This window comes from Parus major, chromosome 2 (genome assembly GCF_001522545.3).
Source record: "Parus major isolate Abel chromosome 2, Parus_major1.1, whole genome shotgun sequence".
NCBI lineage: Eukaryota > Metazoa > Chordata > Aves > Passeriformes > Paridae > Parus > Parus major.
Window position 1 is genome coordinate 37,504,745 of NC_031769.1, and position 20,244 is coordinate 37,524,988.

At 37.3% G+C, this 20,244-nt stretch overlaps 1 protein-coding gene across 3 annotated transcripts in view; it reads left to right on the forward strand.

Annotated features, from left to right (window-relative positions):
* Positions 1 to 20,244, forward strand: part of LOC107200946 (ubiquitin-conjugating enzyme E2 E2) — a 202,188-nt gene that overhangs the window by 1,707 nt on the left and 180,237 nt on the right. For 2 of the 3 annotated variants that reach the window (XM_015620071.3, XM_015620070.3), the window contains exons 2-3: positions 3,800 to 3,988; positions 11,947 to 11,997. In XM_015620071.3, coding sequence (XP_015475557.1) covers positions 3,813 to 3,988; positions 11,947 to 11,997 — 227 coding nt within the window. In that variant the 5' untranslated portion in view covers positions 3,800 to 3,812. The remainder of the gene's footprint in view (positions 1 to 3,799; positions 3,989 to 11,946; positions 11,998 to 20,244) is intronic. The other variant, XM_015620072.3, reaches the window with a different exon arrangement.

Here is a 20,244-nt window from a genome sequence, read left to right on the forward strand (position 1 = left end):
CCTCCTCCTCTCCTCGGTTGTCTCCTACTTCTCACCCTGGCCCGGCCGCCGCCCGGCCGGCCGTGGGAGTGCGGGGGGTGTGCGGTTCTGGGGATGCTCGTGGTCCCCAGCCGCTCCCGTACGGCGGGGGCTTCCCGACGGGAGAGTCGCGCGTGTGCCCACGCGTGGGAGCCTGCGAGCCCGGGGCTGCCCTCCTGTCCCGTCCCATCCTGCCGGGAGCCCCTCTCAGACCGGGGTCTTTCTGCCCTTTATGATTTTTAATGAAGGTGAAGTAAGGCGGCTGCTGCCACTGCTGTTGGTGGTGGACCCTGCAGAAATACTCAGTTTATCTTGGCTTATATGAAATTACGAGCGCTATAGAAAGACATCATCGCTAGCTCTGCCGCCCTTGGGACCCATCTACACATTGCCAGAATCTTGCTGTCCCCGAGTGGTGGATTTTTTTTATATTTTTTTTTTTTAATTTTTATTTTTATTTTGGTGATGTGTGATAATGACTGGTGGTTCGGGGTATTTTTGTCTCTTTTTTTTTTGTTGTTGTTGGTTTGTTTGTTTCTGTTGCTGGTTTGTTTGTTTTTGTTCTTGTTGTTTTGGTTTTGCTTTTAGTTTGAGGAGGAAAGGGAAGGTGCCAGTGGATATATTTGACAAAAGCAAAATATTTTGGACACTCTTCACTTCGAATTGATAGTTGTAGTTACACTTGTAATCTGTCTCTGTGCTGATTCATCTCACGTTAAGGGAGAGACTTTTAATGGAGAGTCCCCTTCGTTCCTTCCTCTGTCCCCTCTGCTCATTTTTCTCTGCACAACAGCAGGGAGGTTAGCAACCCTCGTCTGAATGTAGAATAGCCTGGCAGCCGGGAACCTGGACATCGTGTGTCTTCCCTCTGGCTCTGTGAGACAGTTGCAAACACACTTACCGCTCTTCAGATTCAAGAGTGTCTTGTATTTCTGTCTGTGTTAGTGGCTGCAAAATGTTTTCTTCACAGTGTCATCCTCTCAGATGATTTTTTCCCCCATTCCCTTACTTGTTCATGTGTTTGTGTGTCTTTTAAGTTTGACCCCATTTGAAATGTCTAATTTCAGGCCCCTTAAAACACATTTTTACCGCAATATCTAGCATCCCTTTAACAAAACTTCCTAAAATTGCAGATATTGTGAGGAGAGGGAGTAGAAAGGGGGAACAGGGACAGAAGGAGAAAAAACAACCCAAAAGCCAATCTTCCCCCCCCAAACTAGCCAGACATCAAATGACAGATTTAAGCATTTTCCTCTTGTAAATGCTGGCATTACATGTTACAGTAATTATATGCTCTGGGCTACTGTTACAGTGTTTGTCTGCTGGATAGTAACCTGAACTTATGAAGTGAATACAGTTGTTTTTTGGATAATAGTAATATTTATAGTCAAGATTATTCATAGCAGATGTCCTATGCATATAAGCATTATTAAATATGCTTTTAACTTTCTGGCCTGCAGTGTTAAAGCCTATGTACATTGTGAAGAGAGAATTTTTCACTTCAAAATTAGATGTATTAAGCAAAGTTCAGAAGTAAAATCTAGGGCAAATAAAGGCCAACATAAGTGTTGTAAAAAGAGATGAGGTTGTATTTTGACTTTATGTAGAAGCAAGGAAAATGGTTACTTACTGCCAAAATTGCATTATAGTTACATATTTTGACTTGTCAGAATGTGATACTTTTGTTGTTTATTATCTCTAAGTGTTCTGCTGCTTTTACCTTGAAATCTGACAACCAGTATTTAAATATCTGAACATCAGCCTGTGTAAATTTACAAACTATGTTAAATATATTGTTGCAGGTGTACTATAGGAGAAATTGTTCTCTAGGAGTGGACAATTTTTTTATTTAAATTTTAGGGCAGAAACCCTGCATTATTTCAGTTACCTTAATGAGCAGTCTAGGTGTTGTGTATTTATATATATTTAGATATGAAAATATTCTTTTCTGTTATAAAACAAAAAATACAGCTGAAGCTGATCAAGGGAAACTTTAGTCACATATCTATCACTTGGTATTGCTTGCTGTTTCTTTTAATGTCTAAACATTTTGTAGGGGTGCCATACTTCCAGAATTCTTTTTCACAAAATAAACAAAATAGCTTCACAAAATAGACAAAAAAGACCTAACTCCTCCTGAAGTTAGTTGGATGTATCAATAATACCTGAAGAAATTATTTCCTCTACTCTGTAGTGTTAGATATTGGTAAGGGTTTTTCAGGAGTAAATTTCTTTCTTTTCTGTAACAAAAACACTTATGCCTTTTTAATAAGCATCCTTTTCAACATAACCCTGTTGGCATTGATATTAATTTACTTTTCCTTTGCTGTCTCTTTCCATAAATATGTACAGGGAGATGAACTTTGTTTAATCCACAGAACAAGCATGGTTGAATCTGAGCCTGAAATCTCATTATTCTCCCTTGAGCGAGTCTTAAAACATATAATAGTCAAGGTGAATAGTTTTGTTCTTAATTGTGATGTCTCTACATAGGTAAGAGGGAAAGCAAGTCAAAGTTCAGAGCAACTTGAAACTCTTTGTGTAGGAAAGAGCAAATTCTTGATTCAGACAGATTTGATCAGAAAACCACCCAGATATATGGGGATTGTGTGGATGTAAGCAAGTAACGTTTGGGCCTGTGTGCATTTTATCAAAAATCTCTAGAGAAGGATATGTAACACAGGCATATAAGGTACAGATCTGGGGTTAAAGGAAAGACCTGAGTTTCAGTTTGGTTTTGATTTGGTTTTGGTTTTGTTGGTTTGGGTTTTTTGTTTGATTTTGGTTTTTTAATCAGTCAGTGCCACCACATATGCTAATTCAGTAAGAGTTTTTCGTGGACATCTGCCCTTCATTAGAACAGTGAGAGAGTTTGAGAAATCATGACAGCTGTAACAGTGGGCTTGTAATTCCTCATCTGTCGGCATATTGTTATGCTATTTAAAATGAAGGAAGAAATTAAAATAGCTAACTAGTATCAGAAGTGTGCGAATAAAGCATTAACTTGACTTCTGAAATATGCTGAGATTTCTTGCTGCTCATGTTCTGTGACAAGTTTGTTGCCTCATGTTGCCTGAACGAAATGTCAGGAAAAAACTTCCTTATATCCTCTACCAACATAGTCACTGTTTTAATAAATACAAACAGTCCTGTGTTAGAGCTTTTTAGTTCTGTGTTTCCATCAAGCATGCCAAGACGTGGATTTTGTAATGTGGAAACCCACATTGTAGACTTGGAATGAGCCCACAGATTTATTTCATATGGGATAACAGAGAGTCCTAAAATAATAACAACTCTTGGTTTTTAACTAATTGTGGTAGATTTGACCTGGTGGCATATGATGGGACAGCTAACTCATGGTATTGCTGAGTGGTTGAAAAACGTAATTCACAGGGAATAATTCTACACTTGCAGGATTATGTTTCTCACTTAACTTCAATTACTTTTGGTTCTCATATGTGTATATATATATGTATGTATATTTGAGGAGTTTGGTGGGGTGATTTGTTTGTGTGTTTATTTTGTATTTTTTGTTTGTGGGTTGGTTGGGGATTTTTGGGGGGGTGGCAGTGGTACAGGGTTTAAAATTGCCAGCTCCTGAATTACTGTTAAGATGCTTGTGGCAAAACTCTTCATATGAGGATTACTGAACTACTGAAACCGGCATCATTTTATTAAGACAAAGACATACATACCATGTGTTCTTTCCTTAAGCATGTAAGAAATACAATTAGGCAGTTTCTTCTCAAAAAGCTAACTTCAGTTTCTTGTCTTTGTTCAGTGCAGCATCTGCCATGTCTACAGAGGGGCAGAGAGTGGATGATAGTCCAAGCACTAGTGGAGGCAGCTCTGATGGAGATCAGCGTGAAGGTGTTCAGCAGGAACAAGAAAGGGAGCAAGTTCAACCCAAGAAAAAAGAGGGGAAAATATCAAGCAAAACAGCTGCTAAATTGTCAACTAGCGCTAAAAGGTACAGTGTTCTTCCTGGTTGTTTTTTTCCTTCCTCTTCTTTCAACTGGCCATCAGATCCATGTATTGACTCAGTATATTCATTTTCTGACTGTTTTCTTATAACACTACTGTATCAGTGTAATAGCCCTTTGAGACTGATCACAGCAATAAGACCTGTATACTTTTTCCTTTCTTTGTCAGTTTGCCTCTTTCACATGGTTTTAATAGTTGCTTGCATGATAAAAGCTGACATTTTTTTATTGCTAATAAAACTCAGACAGTTTTGTAGCCTTATAAAATATATCTCTGTATATGTATGTATGACTGATGTTGAAACTTGTCAGTGTAACTTAGAGTTAATTAGCCATAAACATTTCAGACAGTTCAGTAATTCGGCATGTTAGGACTACCATAATACCTATTGCCATGAAGTACTGCCTTTTATTTTCCCTATTCAGGTCAGAAATACTCGAGTGAACAACAAATACATGTTGGTTTCATTACTTTATACTGTGATCTGTCTTAATACCCATTTATTTTCCCTCCTCTTTCTGATTGAGATGAAAGGTCAGTTTGTAGAATAGCTGTTTAAATTATTCTGTGCTATCATGTCCATCTCCAGATAACGATTGTCTTGCTCAGACCAGACAGAAGGAATTTACAGCTTAGTGTTGCTTTGCTAGTACATGTAGGGTTGTTAGTCTAGGCAAGTGGGATTACAGTGATTGAAGTTAAAAAGCACTCATAAAATAATCTGACAAGAGACCAATTCTGCAGATTGTCCTGATGCAGAATTCCCAGATCTCGTTTCTCTGCTAGTCCAAGGCTGTGTAAACTACAAGAGAAAACACGGGAGTTTTGTAGCACTGTGGTGCTGTAGTAAAGGAGAAGCATGAAGCCCCTGCTGCCATAATTTATAACAGATGCATGTAGTAGGAGTCTGTAAATAATAGTATATAAATGTGTGCATAGATCTTATCAGGATTCAAGCCTTTGTTTTCTGTTAATTTGTCCCTTTTAAATTAAACTGTCCCCCAATTAAATTATTTTCTGAACTAAAGTATCTTTTGGCTTTCCACTGAGATACTGTCATGCTTTTCTTCTGCTAGAGATACCTTTTTTACAACTAGTTTTTCTTCATTTTTTAATTCCCTGGAGAAATACTTTCTGGACACCCATTCCTACTGTGACACTATTAGGAGATTACCTGGTTTTATCACTTACAGAATGGCCTGCAAAACTTGCCTGTGTTTCCTCTTATGACAAGAAGGGAAAGAAACCCCACCCATCTTTCACTACAAATCATGATGTTATTCATGTAGTTAATCCTCACAGCTGTTATGGTTTCTGGTCTTCTTCGTCTGCTTCCTGCTATTATTATTTTTTTAAATATTAGGAATATTGGATTAGTCATGACTTTTAAGGTCATAAAAACAGTTTCCAGCATCTTTAGAAAGCAATCTGTGTATTCTGAACTTTGTATAATGCCTGTGTAATGATGCTACAATTCTGACAAGGGCCTGTGGACACTATCCTATTAAAAAATTAATAATGATATGTCAGAAATTGGGCTATTAATCTTAGCTTTGTATCTTCAAAGCTTAGAGCTTTTATCAACAAGCATTTTACAGCGATAAAATTACTTAAACCTTTTAAAGTTTAATCATATCTGCTTATGGTTCTGCTGAAACTAATTATGCCATCAGTTGCTGACATCAGTACATTTGCCAGTTAGACTCTAAAGCTAGTTTCACATGTGTAGTAATATTGATTATGCATTTTAAAATATACATCTGATTATACATTTTAAAAGCTGACATGACTTAAAATAGTTCTGTAGATATCTGTACAGTATTTTTGAAGAGAAATATATTTTAGGAATGCTGGTTGTTGTAACAATTTCTGGAATGATGACAGAAATAGTTTTTATAGTAATGGGAGTTTTTATTAGTGTCATCATATTTGTTTTCCTTTTTTTTTTGTTTTTGAATATTCAGTAGTTTGTCATTGTTTTAGAATTGGGATTGCACCTTCTCCAATCTGGCCAGGTTTTCATGTTACAGGTTTTGTGTCTGTACTTTCATCAGTAGTGTCTCAAGATCAATCAGTAGTGTCTCAAGAAAGCTAAATCAGAAATTTAAGCAGAGGCTAGAAAGGAGAAGAGTAGCATAAAGGAAGGAAAAAATGTCTTGAAGTCCTCAATATCTGATAAGTATTCTAGAAATGGTCTCTATAAAATATCTTCACAGTAATACTGCTATTTTAGTTCATTAGGAATGAGAAATAGTACAGGATTAATAAGGCTTTAATCTGGTACCTTTATTATAGGGAGAGGAGTCAACTCTGCTAAAATCAGCTCGAACAAAGCATAGCACAGTTGTGGCTTTGGTCAGGATTCCTTAATTTCTGTTAAAAACATCAAACACCAGCAAGTACAGACTTGACTCTAACCTGAGTTTGGAAATCATATTTTTTTCACTTGGAAAGCTTTTTCATGCATATGGAATTGTAGCTGCAATATTTTTGGGATTGCATTATGATACTTACAATATAGGAAGGAAGGTTTGTGCATCTCTATTTGGAAAACCCCTGTTTTGCTTTTCATTTGTATGTTTATGTAGTCAGTTAGTTTTAAAGAATTTTAAAGAATTGATGAATAGCATCAGGTTTTATATAAATCAAGATTTAGCAGTGGGCTGATTTTTGCTTGTGTAATAGTAAACTGCTCCTGTGTCTTATGTATGAATATACTGTTCGTGCAGCTTAACTGCCTTCCGAAGTGATCTGATTACAGAGGCTCTATGAAACCACTTAAATTTCTATTTGAGTAAGATTTTTGGTATTGAGACACAGAGTTTCTTCTGGTAGCATTGCTGTGGATAGCATCAAGAAGGCAGAATGCCATCACATGCTGTCCTTCTCTGTTAATACTTCAGGACTAGCTGCTGTACAGGTGTAATAGCTTGCAGCATATGTCGTGCAGTGTACCGGTCCTTCAATTTTCCTCACCCAGAGGGCATCACCTTAAATAGCAACCTTTCTTACCCAACATGTCAAGATTGAGAAACTCGCTGCATATCACAATTACAGTTCAGACATGGAATTGAATTGCTGTCCTTGAAAACAGCAGGCATCTTGTTACCTCTTAAGTAGCAAATCTTAGCATGACCTTTGGATTGAGAGAAGTGTAACCATTCTTGGCTGACATAGTAGCTCAACAAATAAATGTATTGTTTTGCTTGGCTCCCGAAATTGCTGGTTGAAAATCTTTAAACCTTTATGTCCAATCCTGACATTTTTTAATAAATATCTGTGCCTCCAATGAATTGTGAACTGTACAACTTTCGTTGTAATCTTTTCATTATTCAAAGAAGTTGCAGCCTTAAGGAGGAGCAAATAAGTGATAAGTTGAATTGGTTTGAAATTCAACAAAACTGAGCATTTTTCCCTGTCCCCCCCTCCTCGCCTTTTTTTTCACATGAGTGGTTTATCACAGAATCTGGAAATTGTATTTAGCATGTTGAATATGACAGCAAAATATGGAGTGCTTTTTCTTACAAGAAATATCTTTGTCATTTATCTGTCTTTTAGTAAGTAGGTGAGAATATTTCTTTTCTTCCAGTAGGAACCTAACCATCTTTAGATCAATTTCCTCCGCAGTCACAATTTATTTAGTATTGAAATACATGCCAGTGACTGCATTTTTAAGTATTTTAAGTAATATATTCTTTGGTATAAGGTATTGATTAATCTAGCTTTTATGGGTAGAGAGACGTGTAGTTTAGAAAAGTGGATGTGGTAAAAATCATTGTCATGTAGTCCTTTATTTTATTTCTTTTCCTATTAATAATGTTAGGAAATTCTCTAACATGTTCTCATCTCTCTTAGCTTTAGAGAACTGTTTCATGAAGGAAACAACACTCAGTCCCTTTTGGCTTGGTACAGTAGTAAATATGTTGTCTGTGAGAATTAATAATATTTGAAATCCACAGTATACTTTCATGCTTCTGAATTTATGAGTAGATTAACCTTTGCACCATTACTGGAAGGCAACTGTGTTTGTTCTTTTCTATTAGTAAAATGGAGGGACTTTTTTTTATGTATGTGTATATATATTTGAGGAAGAAGAGTCAAATGACTTCTCTAAGACCAAAATATCAGATCTGACATTGCAAATTAAATGTCTTATGTGTGCAGCCCAGGGCTTTGATTACTATCAAGGGCCTCACCCCCTGCCATCACCCCCATTGTCCGATATGTAGTAAACCATAATGTCACTAGTCTAAATATAAACTGGGTATATATAGTGATTTTAATTTAGAGGGTTTTTTCCTCTTTGACATAACTGTTGAGGCAGAAAATCCAAAGAAACAGATGCCAGAAAGGACCCTGAAAAGAATGTTTTGCCAGAGGCCGCGTATTCTCGCGGTGAATCCTCTGCGGTCAGCGAAGGAAATGAGGCACGTCCTCTGCTGTGGCAGATTCTGAGGGCAGCTCAGTGGGGATATGAGGCGAGTGCCAGAGCACGTGCAGACAAAGGGCCACTTGCACACTGGAGGTCTCCATCAGTTCAAGGCTCTCTGGGACGCTGTCCGATGATTTAATTGTAGCTTTGAATGCTGTGACATGTGAACAAGCTACGTGTCAGCTGTTCTACAGAAACTGTTTATGAATGAGCTCTCAGCATGAATGCAAGGTAAATTAAGGTTGCAACAAAAGAGGTGCAAGGTGTATAAATTAATTTTAGTTTGGGACGCCATAGCGTAGGGGAATAAACATGGACAGCTTGCTGAGGAGCAACTGATGGACAATACTGCCTTAATATGTTTATCTTGTTTGTACAAAAAGAATCATGAATTAAACATCTCTTTGTCTTAGATGTTTGCAAGAGCAATGATGTCGTTTGAACACAGACAGTTCCATCTGATCAATTTTTACGTTTTGAAGTAGGAAGGTGGTTTGTCTGTGTCTGCTCAATCATACAATAACTTGATAAAGGGCCATTTTAGTGCTCTTGGCATTAGAAGTTTTGGGTTGAACTAGAACAGATGGAGAAAATGAGAGACCGTCTTGTTTTCAGAATGTGAGGAACGTGGGTTAGGATTTAGAAGGAAGAATGTAAAGTTTTTGATCTAGGACTGAAGTTGTTAAGTTGTCAATCCATTCTTGATGTGCCTCATACTCACTGTAATGCCAAGAAATATTAACTGTTTTTACTACTATATGTAAAACAAAGGAATGGTCTCTGACTCTATAATGAAGTGCAATGCCATTATTCTGTGACTTCAAAAAAAGCCTGAAAAAGCAAAACAGCTCATAAACCACAAAACTGAAGTTTCTGTGCAACCTATGTTTTCTGTAGTTTGAATTTGTGATAGTATAAATTTCAAAATTATGGCAGAATTTTGTAATATACAGAAGAAGTTACAAGATCTCCCTTCTAAAAGTTATGATTTGTTAGGATTGTTTAAATGGGCTAACTGTTCTAAAACAACATTTTTGTTGTGCTTAAACTTCACTAATTAAAAAATGGGATGACTTTCAGTGTTCTACAATGGTTTTGAGCTGGATTAAGCAGACTGCCTGTATTTTTATAAGAAAGTTAAGATATTTATTGGAGGAATTATGTATGCTGGCAGTACAAACATCTCAATAAGCAGAAAAAGGAAGTAAAGATGAAATTTCTCCCTCTCTACAGAAATAACTTTCTGTGTTTGTGTGTATGTAGGGTATATACACCCAGCTGTAGCAGAGATCAGGTATTCAAGGACTTGACTTGAAAGCATCAGCCTGGGAGTGTCCCGAAATCCTTAACAACAAAGTTGCTATCCCTGGAGTTAAAACACTGTCAGGATGCCTGTAATGTCTTTATGGGTGACCTGGGGGATATGGCAGAATGCACTCTAAAGTTTTCAGATGGCACCACGTTGGGTGCATGCAGTTGGTACGTTCAGGGGCATTTTATATTATATATGCCAATATACCTGAATGCTTATTTTGATAAGCCATTTGCCTTGCCTGTATTTATATGCATAGAAGTTAGAAGAAAATCTAAGCATCTGGAAGAGTATTTTTGCCTTTACAATGATCTCATCAGGTCTTAATAAATGATTATTACCTCTGCCTACAAATCTTGCCCACGTATGTCCTAATTACTTCAGAATATGAATGATAAAGGCTTGTTTCTGAGTTTCTGGTTCAGGGCAGTTTTTCTACTGTTGTTGGTTCATTTATTCATTATAGCCATAAAATCAATTCATAGTGGCATAAGGGGAATTTTGATAGTGGCTGTGAGACTCCTTAACATATGAGATTGTGTTTGGATTATAACATTATATAAAGAATTAAACAGCTCATTTTTATATTATATATGCCAGTATACCTGAATGCTTATTTTGATAAGCCATTTTCTTTACCTGTATTTATATGCAAAATGAGTAGCAGTCATTTTTAGCAGGATGTCAGACCTGAACCTTTGGCTTGTGGGTTGAGCACCAGTTGGGAATTTGAGTGGTATTATTTCTTTTCTAGTGTAGGGAGTAATAAGAATAGCAATCTGTTCTGTGCATGAAATCTTGTGAAGGAAAAGGCAAGAAGAAAATACTGAGGCTATGTTTAATTTTCTTTTCCTTCCTCTTCCTAAATGTTCATGTTTTTGTGTTGAAGTGGCCTATAAAATAAAAGCCTTGGACATAGTTTATAGGGAAGGTGGCATTCACAGTCCTGCTTATGGGATAATACTCTGGAAGTTTTTGGGAGCTGTAAATCCCTACAAGTGTCTTTGGGAACTCTGTATCCTATTCTGCAAGCTCACATTTCTTCAGAGGTGAAGATACTGGCTCTCATGCAGATGCTGGTGTAAAGGAAAAGAGCCCCCATTGTCAGCTGTGGCAGAGATCATGTATTCAAGGACTTGGCTGGGAAACATCAGCCTGGGAATGTCCAGAAATCCTTAACAACAAAGTTGCTCTCCCTGGAGGAAGAACTCTGGCAGGATGCCTGTAATGTCTTTATGGGTGACCTGGAGGATATGGCAGAGCACACTGAGAAGTTTTCAGATGACAAGCAGTTTGTACACACAGGGGTGAGGCCATGGCTCGGAGGGATCTGGCCGGGCTGCAGGAGAGGGTTGACAGAGAACTCATGAAATTCAACAAGGACAAATGAACATGGTGTACGTGAGGAGGACTTACCCCTTGCTCAGATGTATGCTGGGGATCACCTCTGCTCAGAAGGACATGGGGGCCTTGGCAAACAGTAGGCTCAGTGTGAGGCAGGGACAAAGGCTGGGCTGCCTCCCAGGAGGTATGAAAAAAAGCATAGTCCATAGATGAAAAAGATTTATCTGCCTTTACTCAGCTCTCATTAGACTGTATCAGGGATAGCATTTACCCAATTTTGTCCCATCAGTAAAAAGAAGGGAGGTATCGGAGAAAGTCCAGCCACAGGTCCCCAGGCTGACCAGGGAGCTGGAGCACTTCTCTTTGGGGGATCCTTAACCAACCCCTCAATATGTGGGAGGCTGTGAAGTCCTGGGTGGGCTTATTCTGGGCAGTTTTTCTTTGAGTCAGGGGGTTTTGTCCTGCCAGTACAATATGCATTGAGAAGCTAAATATTCTGGAGGGCAAGAACTATAAGACATATAGTCCGAGCGCAAATAGAAAAAAGGAGGGTATATGAGATATTTTGTAATTAAGTAAGTGAGCAAAGGAGCTGAGAATCTTGACCTATGGAAAAAGTGTGATTTTCTAGGTGGCTGCTCGTGGCATTTGTTCCATATTGGAGGTTAATTTTTCAGAAAATAATTGTTTTTTACTTCTACATATTCTTGCACAGTTTCATGAAACATAGATCAGCTTTCAGTCAGAAATTCTAACAATTATATTTTGTTACTATTGATTGATGTAGCAATGTTCATAAAGTTGAAAGAAACAGATTTTTTAAAAAGTCCTGATAATACCTTTTTTTTCTCTTAAGAATTCAGAAAGAACTTGCAGAAATTACATTAGACCCTCCTCCGAACTGTAGGTAAGTTCACATGGATTTTATTAATTTGGAATATGGAAATGAAATGTGTGGAGATGTGGAAATTGCATAGGGGTAAATTTTAGCTATTCCTTTGTGCTGATTATTTAGTAACTTTGGAATAAGAGCTGATAGATAATACGTTGCCTACAGATAAGGAATTGATATGACATATGTTCTGGTAACAAAAGTAGTGGCATAAATGGATGAACTCTGTGATGCATTAATAGATACAGAACAAATGTCAAATCACCCTTCATTTCAGATACTATATCAATGATATTTTGTATGAATCAGTAAAATTTAGTCTTGGTGGCAGTTGCTTGGTATATTTGATTCCTTTCTCCTGAAAGTTGTTAATACACAGTGAATATAATAGAGAGAAGAAAATGTTATAGACACAGAATGTTAGTACTTTTCTGACTATTTTTGTGGCAATCAGTTGCAATATTTGATGGATACTTCCTGAATTAGGGTATAGCATCATACAGACTTTCTGGTAATGACTCTGTGCTTGTTTGGTTTGTGTTTTTTATTTTGTTGTGGTTTAGTTTGGTTTGGTTTGGTTTAGTTTAGTTTGGTTTGCTTTGGTTGGGAGGGGTGGGTTGTGGGTTTTTTTTCAGGTACATTTACTTCTGCTATGCTTAAAATTGTCTTTGAAATGAGTGATGAGGTAGACCTTGAAACCCTCACTGTCTGGTGGCTGGGGCTGGATACAGTTGTTTTCAGATGGCTGTCTCAGGCTTCTTATCTGTCAGCTTGTGACATATGGTCAGTTTTGGAGCTGGGCCAGGGCTGCACATTGCTGTTTAAAGGAGTCCCTGCTACTGCACCTCTTCTGGGGAGAGGCTGGGCTCAGTGCAGAAGAACAGCTTCCATCCAGTCCTGCCAACCCATGTCCACTGATGTGGTTAGTAGGTTTCATTCTGTTAATGCACTAAAAAGAAAGATTGATAGAAATGGCTGATTGCATGCAGCTTTTACAATGAATCCCAGTATGTTTCAGTATCGAATTAAGCAAGCAACTGGTAGTAAAAGTGACAGTCAGCTTTATTGTTTTGGTCTCTTGACAAAAGTATGTGTAAGAAAATACTCTAATAAGATTTGATGTGGTTGTGCTGGATCTCAAGATACAAGTCAAGTGGCTATGTACCAAAGCACTGCTTAGTGAAGTAGCCTGGCAATAATAGCATTCAAAGAGTATTTCAGTCAATTAGGACGAACGGTTTTTTGCTGGATAAAACATTTTAATAGCTAAGCTGTTCTGTCATGCTTACGACTGTGTGTGAGTCTTCAATCACATCAAAGCTGTTTCATGTGGCAGATTTAACTTCGGTGTTGATGACTGATGCCTATTAGTGGATTGATTTGCTGAGATGAATATGAAACTTCAGTCTGTTGTAAAAGAATGCTTAAGTCTTTGAACTGAGAGTAAAAGGCTTACAGGTTTTTACAGCAGTGTCATTTTTTCTAGTTTCTGAAGCCTTCTCTTTATAACAAAGCAGTTGTTTCAGTATACAAGATACTATTATATTTGATTTTTTTTTTATTTTTTTTTTTTTTTTTGCTAGCAAGTGTAAAGTAAGCATTGGCTTTCTTAGTGGAAAGCCCTTTGGTGACTTGCAATTTACAAAAGACAAGTGAGCTGAAGGTTTCCTGGGTTTGTTGAATTATTTACACTAATGATAAAATAGCAATAAAGTGCACTCCATGATGCTGTTTTGCAAAATTCACAAAATTACATCTAGCTTCATGTGTCTGCTGCTTTAACACAGTTCTTAAGATGCAGAATTACTTCATGTTGTGATCTTGATAGATAACCATAACTTCACTATTAGCAAATATGTTTTTATAGTCAATATAGAATCACTTCATTTAGTTTTATGTTTTGTTGACATAGTCTAAACAGTGTTTTCATTTGAACTTCATCTATTTTCTATTATAGTTAAACATTACAAAATAAATACATCAGCCAGGCATGATTCTTGAAAATAATGAGGAAAGCTGAGTTATTGTACAGTATATCTTACCTTAAAGTACTGATAAATCCTTTCTTGGTTTTAGTGAAATTTAAGTCATTGCTAAAAGACATGTTAGCTTTTTCTATTAAAAATCCCAACCATATTTCAAAAATATAAGTTCATTCCAGATGTAGGTTACTTGAAATGGTTGTGATTCCATCTTGCCCTACTCTTTCATGTATAAAATAAATCATGACTAAAATAAAATGTATAAAGTGTGTACTCTTTCATGTATAAAATAAATCATGACTGGGCAATAGGAATGTGATAATTCTGAAAACTAAACGTAATAGAAAGTGTGAAGAAAGTATTATTCAAGAATACAGCCATCTTAAGTAGCTACTTAAGAAGTTCTGATAGGAAGGCTGTTGAGCTGAATTGGAACTTAGGTGGAGTATTGCAAAATGATTTGCAAGACTTTTCATTAACTACAGCAGGCCAAAGCTTCAGGTTTCTGCCATTCATGAAGAAAGTCCCAAACGGAGCAGTACCTGTAGCACAGCCTCAATTGCATGGTAGGCTGCACAGTCGCTACAGGCTCCAAGGCAGCTGCAGCTTCCACTGCTGCAGCAGCTGTGATCTTAACATTTCCCCCGCCTCATCCCTGTGAAGAGAATAGACTGTACAATCTCCATGTTTGTTGGGAAGGCAAAAAAAGTCTTGCTCACAAATGTGCCTTGGATTTGGCAGATTATCACTGCTGGGACTTGCAGCTTCTTTCCAAAACTGTGGAAAGCTGTGGGTTTTAGAGTTCCTAAAAAATCTGTCACTTCAGCTTTAAAAGAAGATTTAATACTATCAGAAATTAGAGTTGCCTGTCTTCCTTTTCTGTAGTTTGGGTACTGGGCAATAGAGAGAGTCCTGTTGGCTCCACAAACTTCAGCTTCTTCCTCAGGACTGAGAATGTTCTACATGTAAAAAAGCCAAGCTGAGGAGGGGGGCTGTGGGAGTTGAGCAGTGTAATCATTGCTATTTTTGGAGGAAGGCATGTCATAAAAAAAGCCTGTTATACTTCACATTTAACAGAAAGAACTGGATGTTTTTCAGTATGTGTTGTCCCATCCCTCCCCCCATTTTCCTTTTGTATTGAGCTGAATTTACTCTCAAGGAGGGTCCTGAATGCAAAGCAGGTACATTTATGTTTTAGATCTGCAGCATTGTGAAATTTTGGTTTATCAGGAAATGGTATACCAAAATTGTAGACATTTGCCACTCTTGTCTTGCTTTTCCTCTCATTGAAATATCAAAGCTTGATTGCTAGAAATGGCAAACATATTATGCTCCTGAGTAGTGCAGAATATAGCTTTTCTCACAGGTGATAAGATCCTCATATTTAAGTGTCATTTTCCTATATTGCCTTACTGAAAGAGGGGAACAGTTGGAAATACTTGTAGCTAAAATAATGTCTTTTCAAACTTCCACATATTTTTGGCTGCATTGTGCATAAGACAAAAGATTCCATAGAATACAACTTATTGTATACTATTTCCCTTTTCACTGCAAGAGGACACCATCTCTGTGTCAACTTATACCAATTGCTTATATGGGAAAATAATATTTAGAAAGTATTTAATGTATTTTTAGCTTCTTTCAATGTGAACTTAGCTGCTGGAAACAAAGAGAGCCAGCATGAAGTGAATAGCAGCTCTCTGTGGACACCACTTGGAGCAACCGCTCAAAATTTTCCTATTAAGTCACCAATATTACCTATCTTCCCTTTCATGTTTTCTTTTGGTGTTCCCTAGTGTACTTTTCAGCATTCTTCACTTTTCTGTGTATTTACTGCAATTTCTATTATGTTTTTTACAATTAATTTCTTTTACCCTCTAGCAATATATTTAATGCTTGAGGCTCAGAAATACGCTGTAAAGGACTGTGCAGCTTGGTGGGCAGAATGACTCTCATTCCAAAGCAATCAGCTTAAAAATCCTGTGTGTAGTCTTATCACTTCCATTTGTTTGGAATCATAATGTTAATTTCTTGCTTTTTATACTGTCTGCAAAACTGATAAGCAACCTGCATATGTGATTCTAGTATTTTGCTTTTGAAAGCTAATCATGCTGATAATACGTAAAAGAGTTCTTGTTGGGACGACATTGAGAAGAGCCAAGTGAAACGGCAGAAATTTTCAGTTTGGCTTAGGGAGAGAGGTCAGTGTCCCTCATGGATATCTCTTGTGTTATTAATGATGCTATGGAGTCCAGCATTTCTGTTTAGTACTGCTTAGACTCTGTTTTTGCTGAAATGTTGAGGCTGAGATCTTCACAACTCCATGAATTCCAACGATTTCAGTTATTGTTCTCAGGGCCACATATAAACTCCTACCTAGTGCTCCTTTCAAGGTAAAGAGATGGCACAAGTGTTGGGAGCAGAAAATAGTGAGCAGAAAACACAGTATCAGGGAAAGACTGTGTGAGAGAGAAGATGGTCAGCCTTGCTTTGAAATGCAGAGGGAGGGAAGTGAAGGGACCTGGAGCAGCAGGTACAGCCAGTATCTACCCTGCAATTGGTACTTTGATTGTTTGACTTGGGGAGGCATCGGTCTGTTGCCACAGGCACATGGCTGTGATGCTAATGTGTGAGCAGGATGAAAAACTGGAGTAAGAAATGCTTTCTCTGAACATTTTTCTTTGCAAACATTTCCAGCCTGAATTCAGGCTCTCTTCCCATTGTGTTACTCATGGAGTTTACTGTCTGCCTGAATAGACTTATTTTGATCTGCTGCTAGTCACCTTCTTGAGAACATGTGACACAGAACATTGTATATGCCTTAGCCTGGTCTCTTTAGAATTTACAGCAAATAGCAAAACTTAGTCAAAAAGATAAGCGTGAAAGTGGTTTATACTAGGGTGCAGGACTCTGTTGGTTTTAAATCCATGATGTATTAACGTTCAAGGATAGGCATGGTTGAAAATTTTGAGTACTCACTGCAACTGCTTTGTTTTACTTTTGAGTTCCTTTCTGCTTCAGAAGAAGCAAGGAACATATCCCAAAGATATGCAAGTTAACAATCACACTGGGATTATATTTTATAATAGCAACCATACTGTATTTTATCACTTGAATTAGATGGCTGGGGTTTATTTAACTGGTGAGGTTTTTAGATTTTATTACCTTGCTACCTTGAAGTACCTTGGATGAAAAGTGTCAGGTTACTTTTTAATATGTAAACTTTTCATACAATTAGTTACTTTCTTTTAAGACAGTGCAGAATAATAATTTGTGCTTTAAGCTCTGAAGCATATAACTATATTAAAACATTTCTTACAATATATCTGTTCATTTTCACTGTAAAAGTGACCTTTCAATGTCATATTGTTTACAGAGCATTTGTTTTTAAAAAATAACACAGATGTTTCTTTTCATGGGTCTTCCATGTGTCAAGATGCAGTGTACTTGGAAGGCCCTCTAAAATACAGCTGAGTTTTTTTAGTAATCTGATACCTTTGAAAATCTGTGTTTGATAGGAATAATTATTAGAGAGCACTGCATTTTTTTTTAATTGAATAAACTGAGTTTTCAATATCTGCTTGATTGCATTATTGCTTGCGGTTGTGGTGTAATTTTAGAATTGGTTACATGCAACTCTCAAAAGCTTCAGGATGTGTTGTGGCTATTGGTGGCTTGAAATGTTAGCAGCTTTCATGAAGGCAGGAGAGGTAATAAAAAAAAGAAAGGCAGTAAAGGGAACCTGCCACTGGCTGCCTGCCAGGTCTGGCAACTTCACTCAGTGATGACGATGTAAGGAACTGTCTGACAACACCCATTAATACCTCCCAGCTTAACAATACCTCCACATGATTTCTGCCAGTTCTCCCAGGTTTTGAATGATGACAACTTCTCTCCCAGGAGAAGAAAAGAGAATGTAGTGTCAGAGAAGAACAAGGGTACTTCAGCAAGCACCGTGTGAGCGCAGGTTTGGAAGGTCAGGGAGATGCCAGAGCGCATCCTATGGCGCAGCTGAAGCAGGGAAATGAGATCGGGTCATAAGGAGGGGTCATGAAGATCACACGTTCCTTGAAGCAGGAAAGGGCAGAAGAATGCTCAAAAAGCAGCCTCTGATGGACATGGGAGGGTTCCTTGATATTTGCAATGTGCTTAGTGTAGAAGATAACTAAATCTCTGGTTTGAATTGTAAGTTGGGGAAGGTGGTGTGAAGAACTGTAACAAGAGTAAAACGAAACACTTTGATGCTTTTAATGTGGGGAATTCTGAACAGAGAAATTCTTTTCCAGCAGTTTCATATTGACTTGCAGCTGGTCTTTGTAAGTCGGTCTCCTACAGTGTACAAGAGCAGTCCCCAACGCTTTCAGCTCCAGAATTTTTCAGACCACCTTTCATAGACATTTCTTGTGCCTTCTCCTAAATAGCTAAACAAAGGTCTTGGTTTAGGGTGGGAGATATGTTTTGTTTTGTTTTGTTTCTCCTGTGTGCCAGAATTTGATTTATATTATAAAACCAATATTTTATATGCATGTTTTTGTAATCTCCTCAATGAAGCCCTCATAACACACACGCACACACACACACACACACCAAAAAAAAAACCCCTTTCCCCCAACCCCTAAAGTAAGTGCATTAAATAAATAATCATTGCTTGCTGGCAAGGGAAGCAAAACTACCTTGACTGAGACTTTACATCATTGCTAGGAGACTTTGCAAAGAAATACCTGAATGTGTAGATTTTATATATAGTTAGCTATTTTTGTGGGGTTTTTCCTTTTTTTTCCCCCCCTAAATGTAGACTGATTTCTAGTATGAGAAGTGTGTAAGGGTCAATTTCTTTACAGAAATTAGAGAGAGAAGAATTATTTGAAAGTGTGACTGTAGTAGGTACTATTGCACTGAACAAGCAGACACTGCCATTTCATGATAATCATGTAAAAAACATGCTTTTATTAGCAGCTCATTACCCTTTAGTAATTTGCTCATTATTGAATAAATGAGGGAAATGGAAGATATTTTGTCTGTTGGTTGGGACTGACAGTATAATGAAGTATTTGTTTTCTTCAATAAATGGCACAATCTCGTAACTGCCTAACACTGTTGTCTTCAGTAAGCCACATTTGAGCAGAATTTGAATACTGCTCTTCCCTGTAATACTTAAATGCCCTCCCTTTGGAAATCTTTGTAAAAAAATAAAGAAAAAACAACCAGTCTTTCTCAGTTTCAATACCACAATTGTATGCCTTTTTAACAGCTATTAACTTTTAGTGCATTTGATTTTTTTTTGGGGGGCGGGGGGGCCTTATTGTTTGTCTGCTTGTTTGTTTGGGCTTTTTGATGTTGCTGGTTTTGTTTTGGGATTTTTTTCTTGCATAGTCATGACAGTCTAAGGCAATGCTGTAATTTTTCTTTTGCTCTTGGTATATATGGAATGTGTGCAGATTAGCAATTAATAGATTTAGTTTAATGAAACTGTTTTCTAAAATCTGGCAGAAAAGCTGGAGTTTAGGACTAAAAGGTTGTGAACTAGTAACAGAGCATGCTTTACAATACTTTGGAAGCAAACTATGAAATTGATCTGGATGCTGTTTTCTTGGTGAGCAATAAAACTTATTTATGCTGTACTTACACATTTGCAGCTTTGTTACAAGCTTTTTGGGGTATCTAATTTGCTGCAGCTTTGAATCATATCATAAACATGCCAAATGTTACTAATTACAATTAAGATATCTACTTGAAATAATCTTTGTTTTCATTTTCTCTGACAATTTTTTTTTTCACTTATTTACATGCCTTTAATTTTTCATTTTTACAGTTCTTGCAGCACTTTAATTTATTTTTGTTTCAAGGCTGTGGAATTGGATTAAACAGGGTTTTTAAATACTTCCATGTTGCTTGGAAAGAAGCCAGTTACTGTGTATTGGCTTAATAGAAACCATGCTTAGCAGTGCCTCACATATGGCAGCTCGTGTTTGTGTGGTAAGGCATTATGTATTTTAAATATTACCTTTTATGCGATAGTCAAATTTATGCCAGAATCTGAAGTTTCCTCTGATTAATGTTAACATTCTGTTTTTTTAAGGAGAAATATGTAGTCAAATACATAATTTACTGTCTGCTTGGCACAAAAGCCATATTTATGTGGCCTTTATTAACTTGAGATACATACTGTGCTTAGAGAGGGCTATAGGTGAGTGATAATATGCTTTCATGACACTTGTAGCCTTTTAGTGTTGTAAATATTGTGGAGGCCAAAATGATGATTCTGTAAGTAATACTGAAA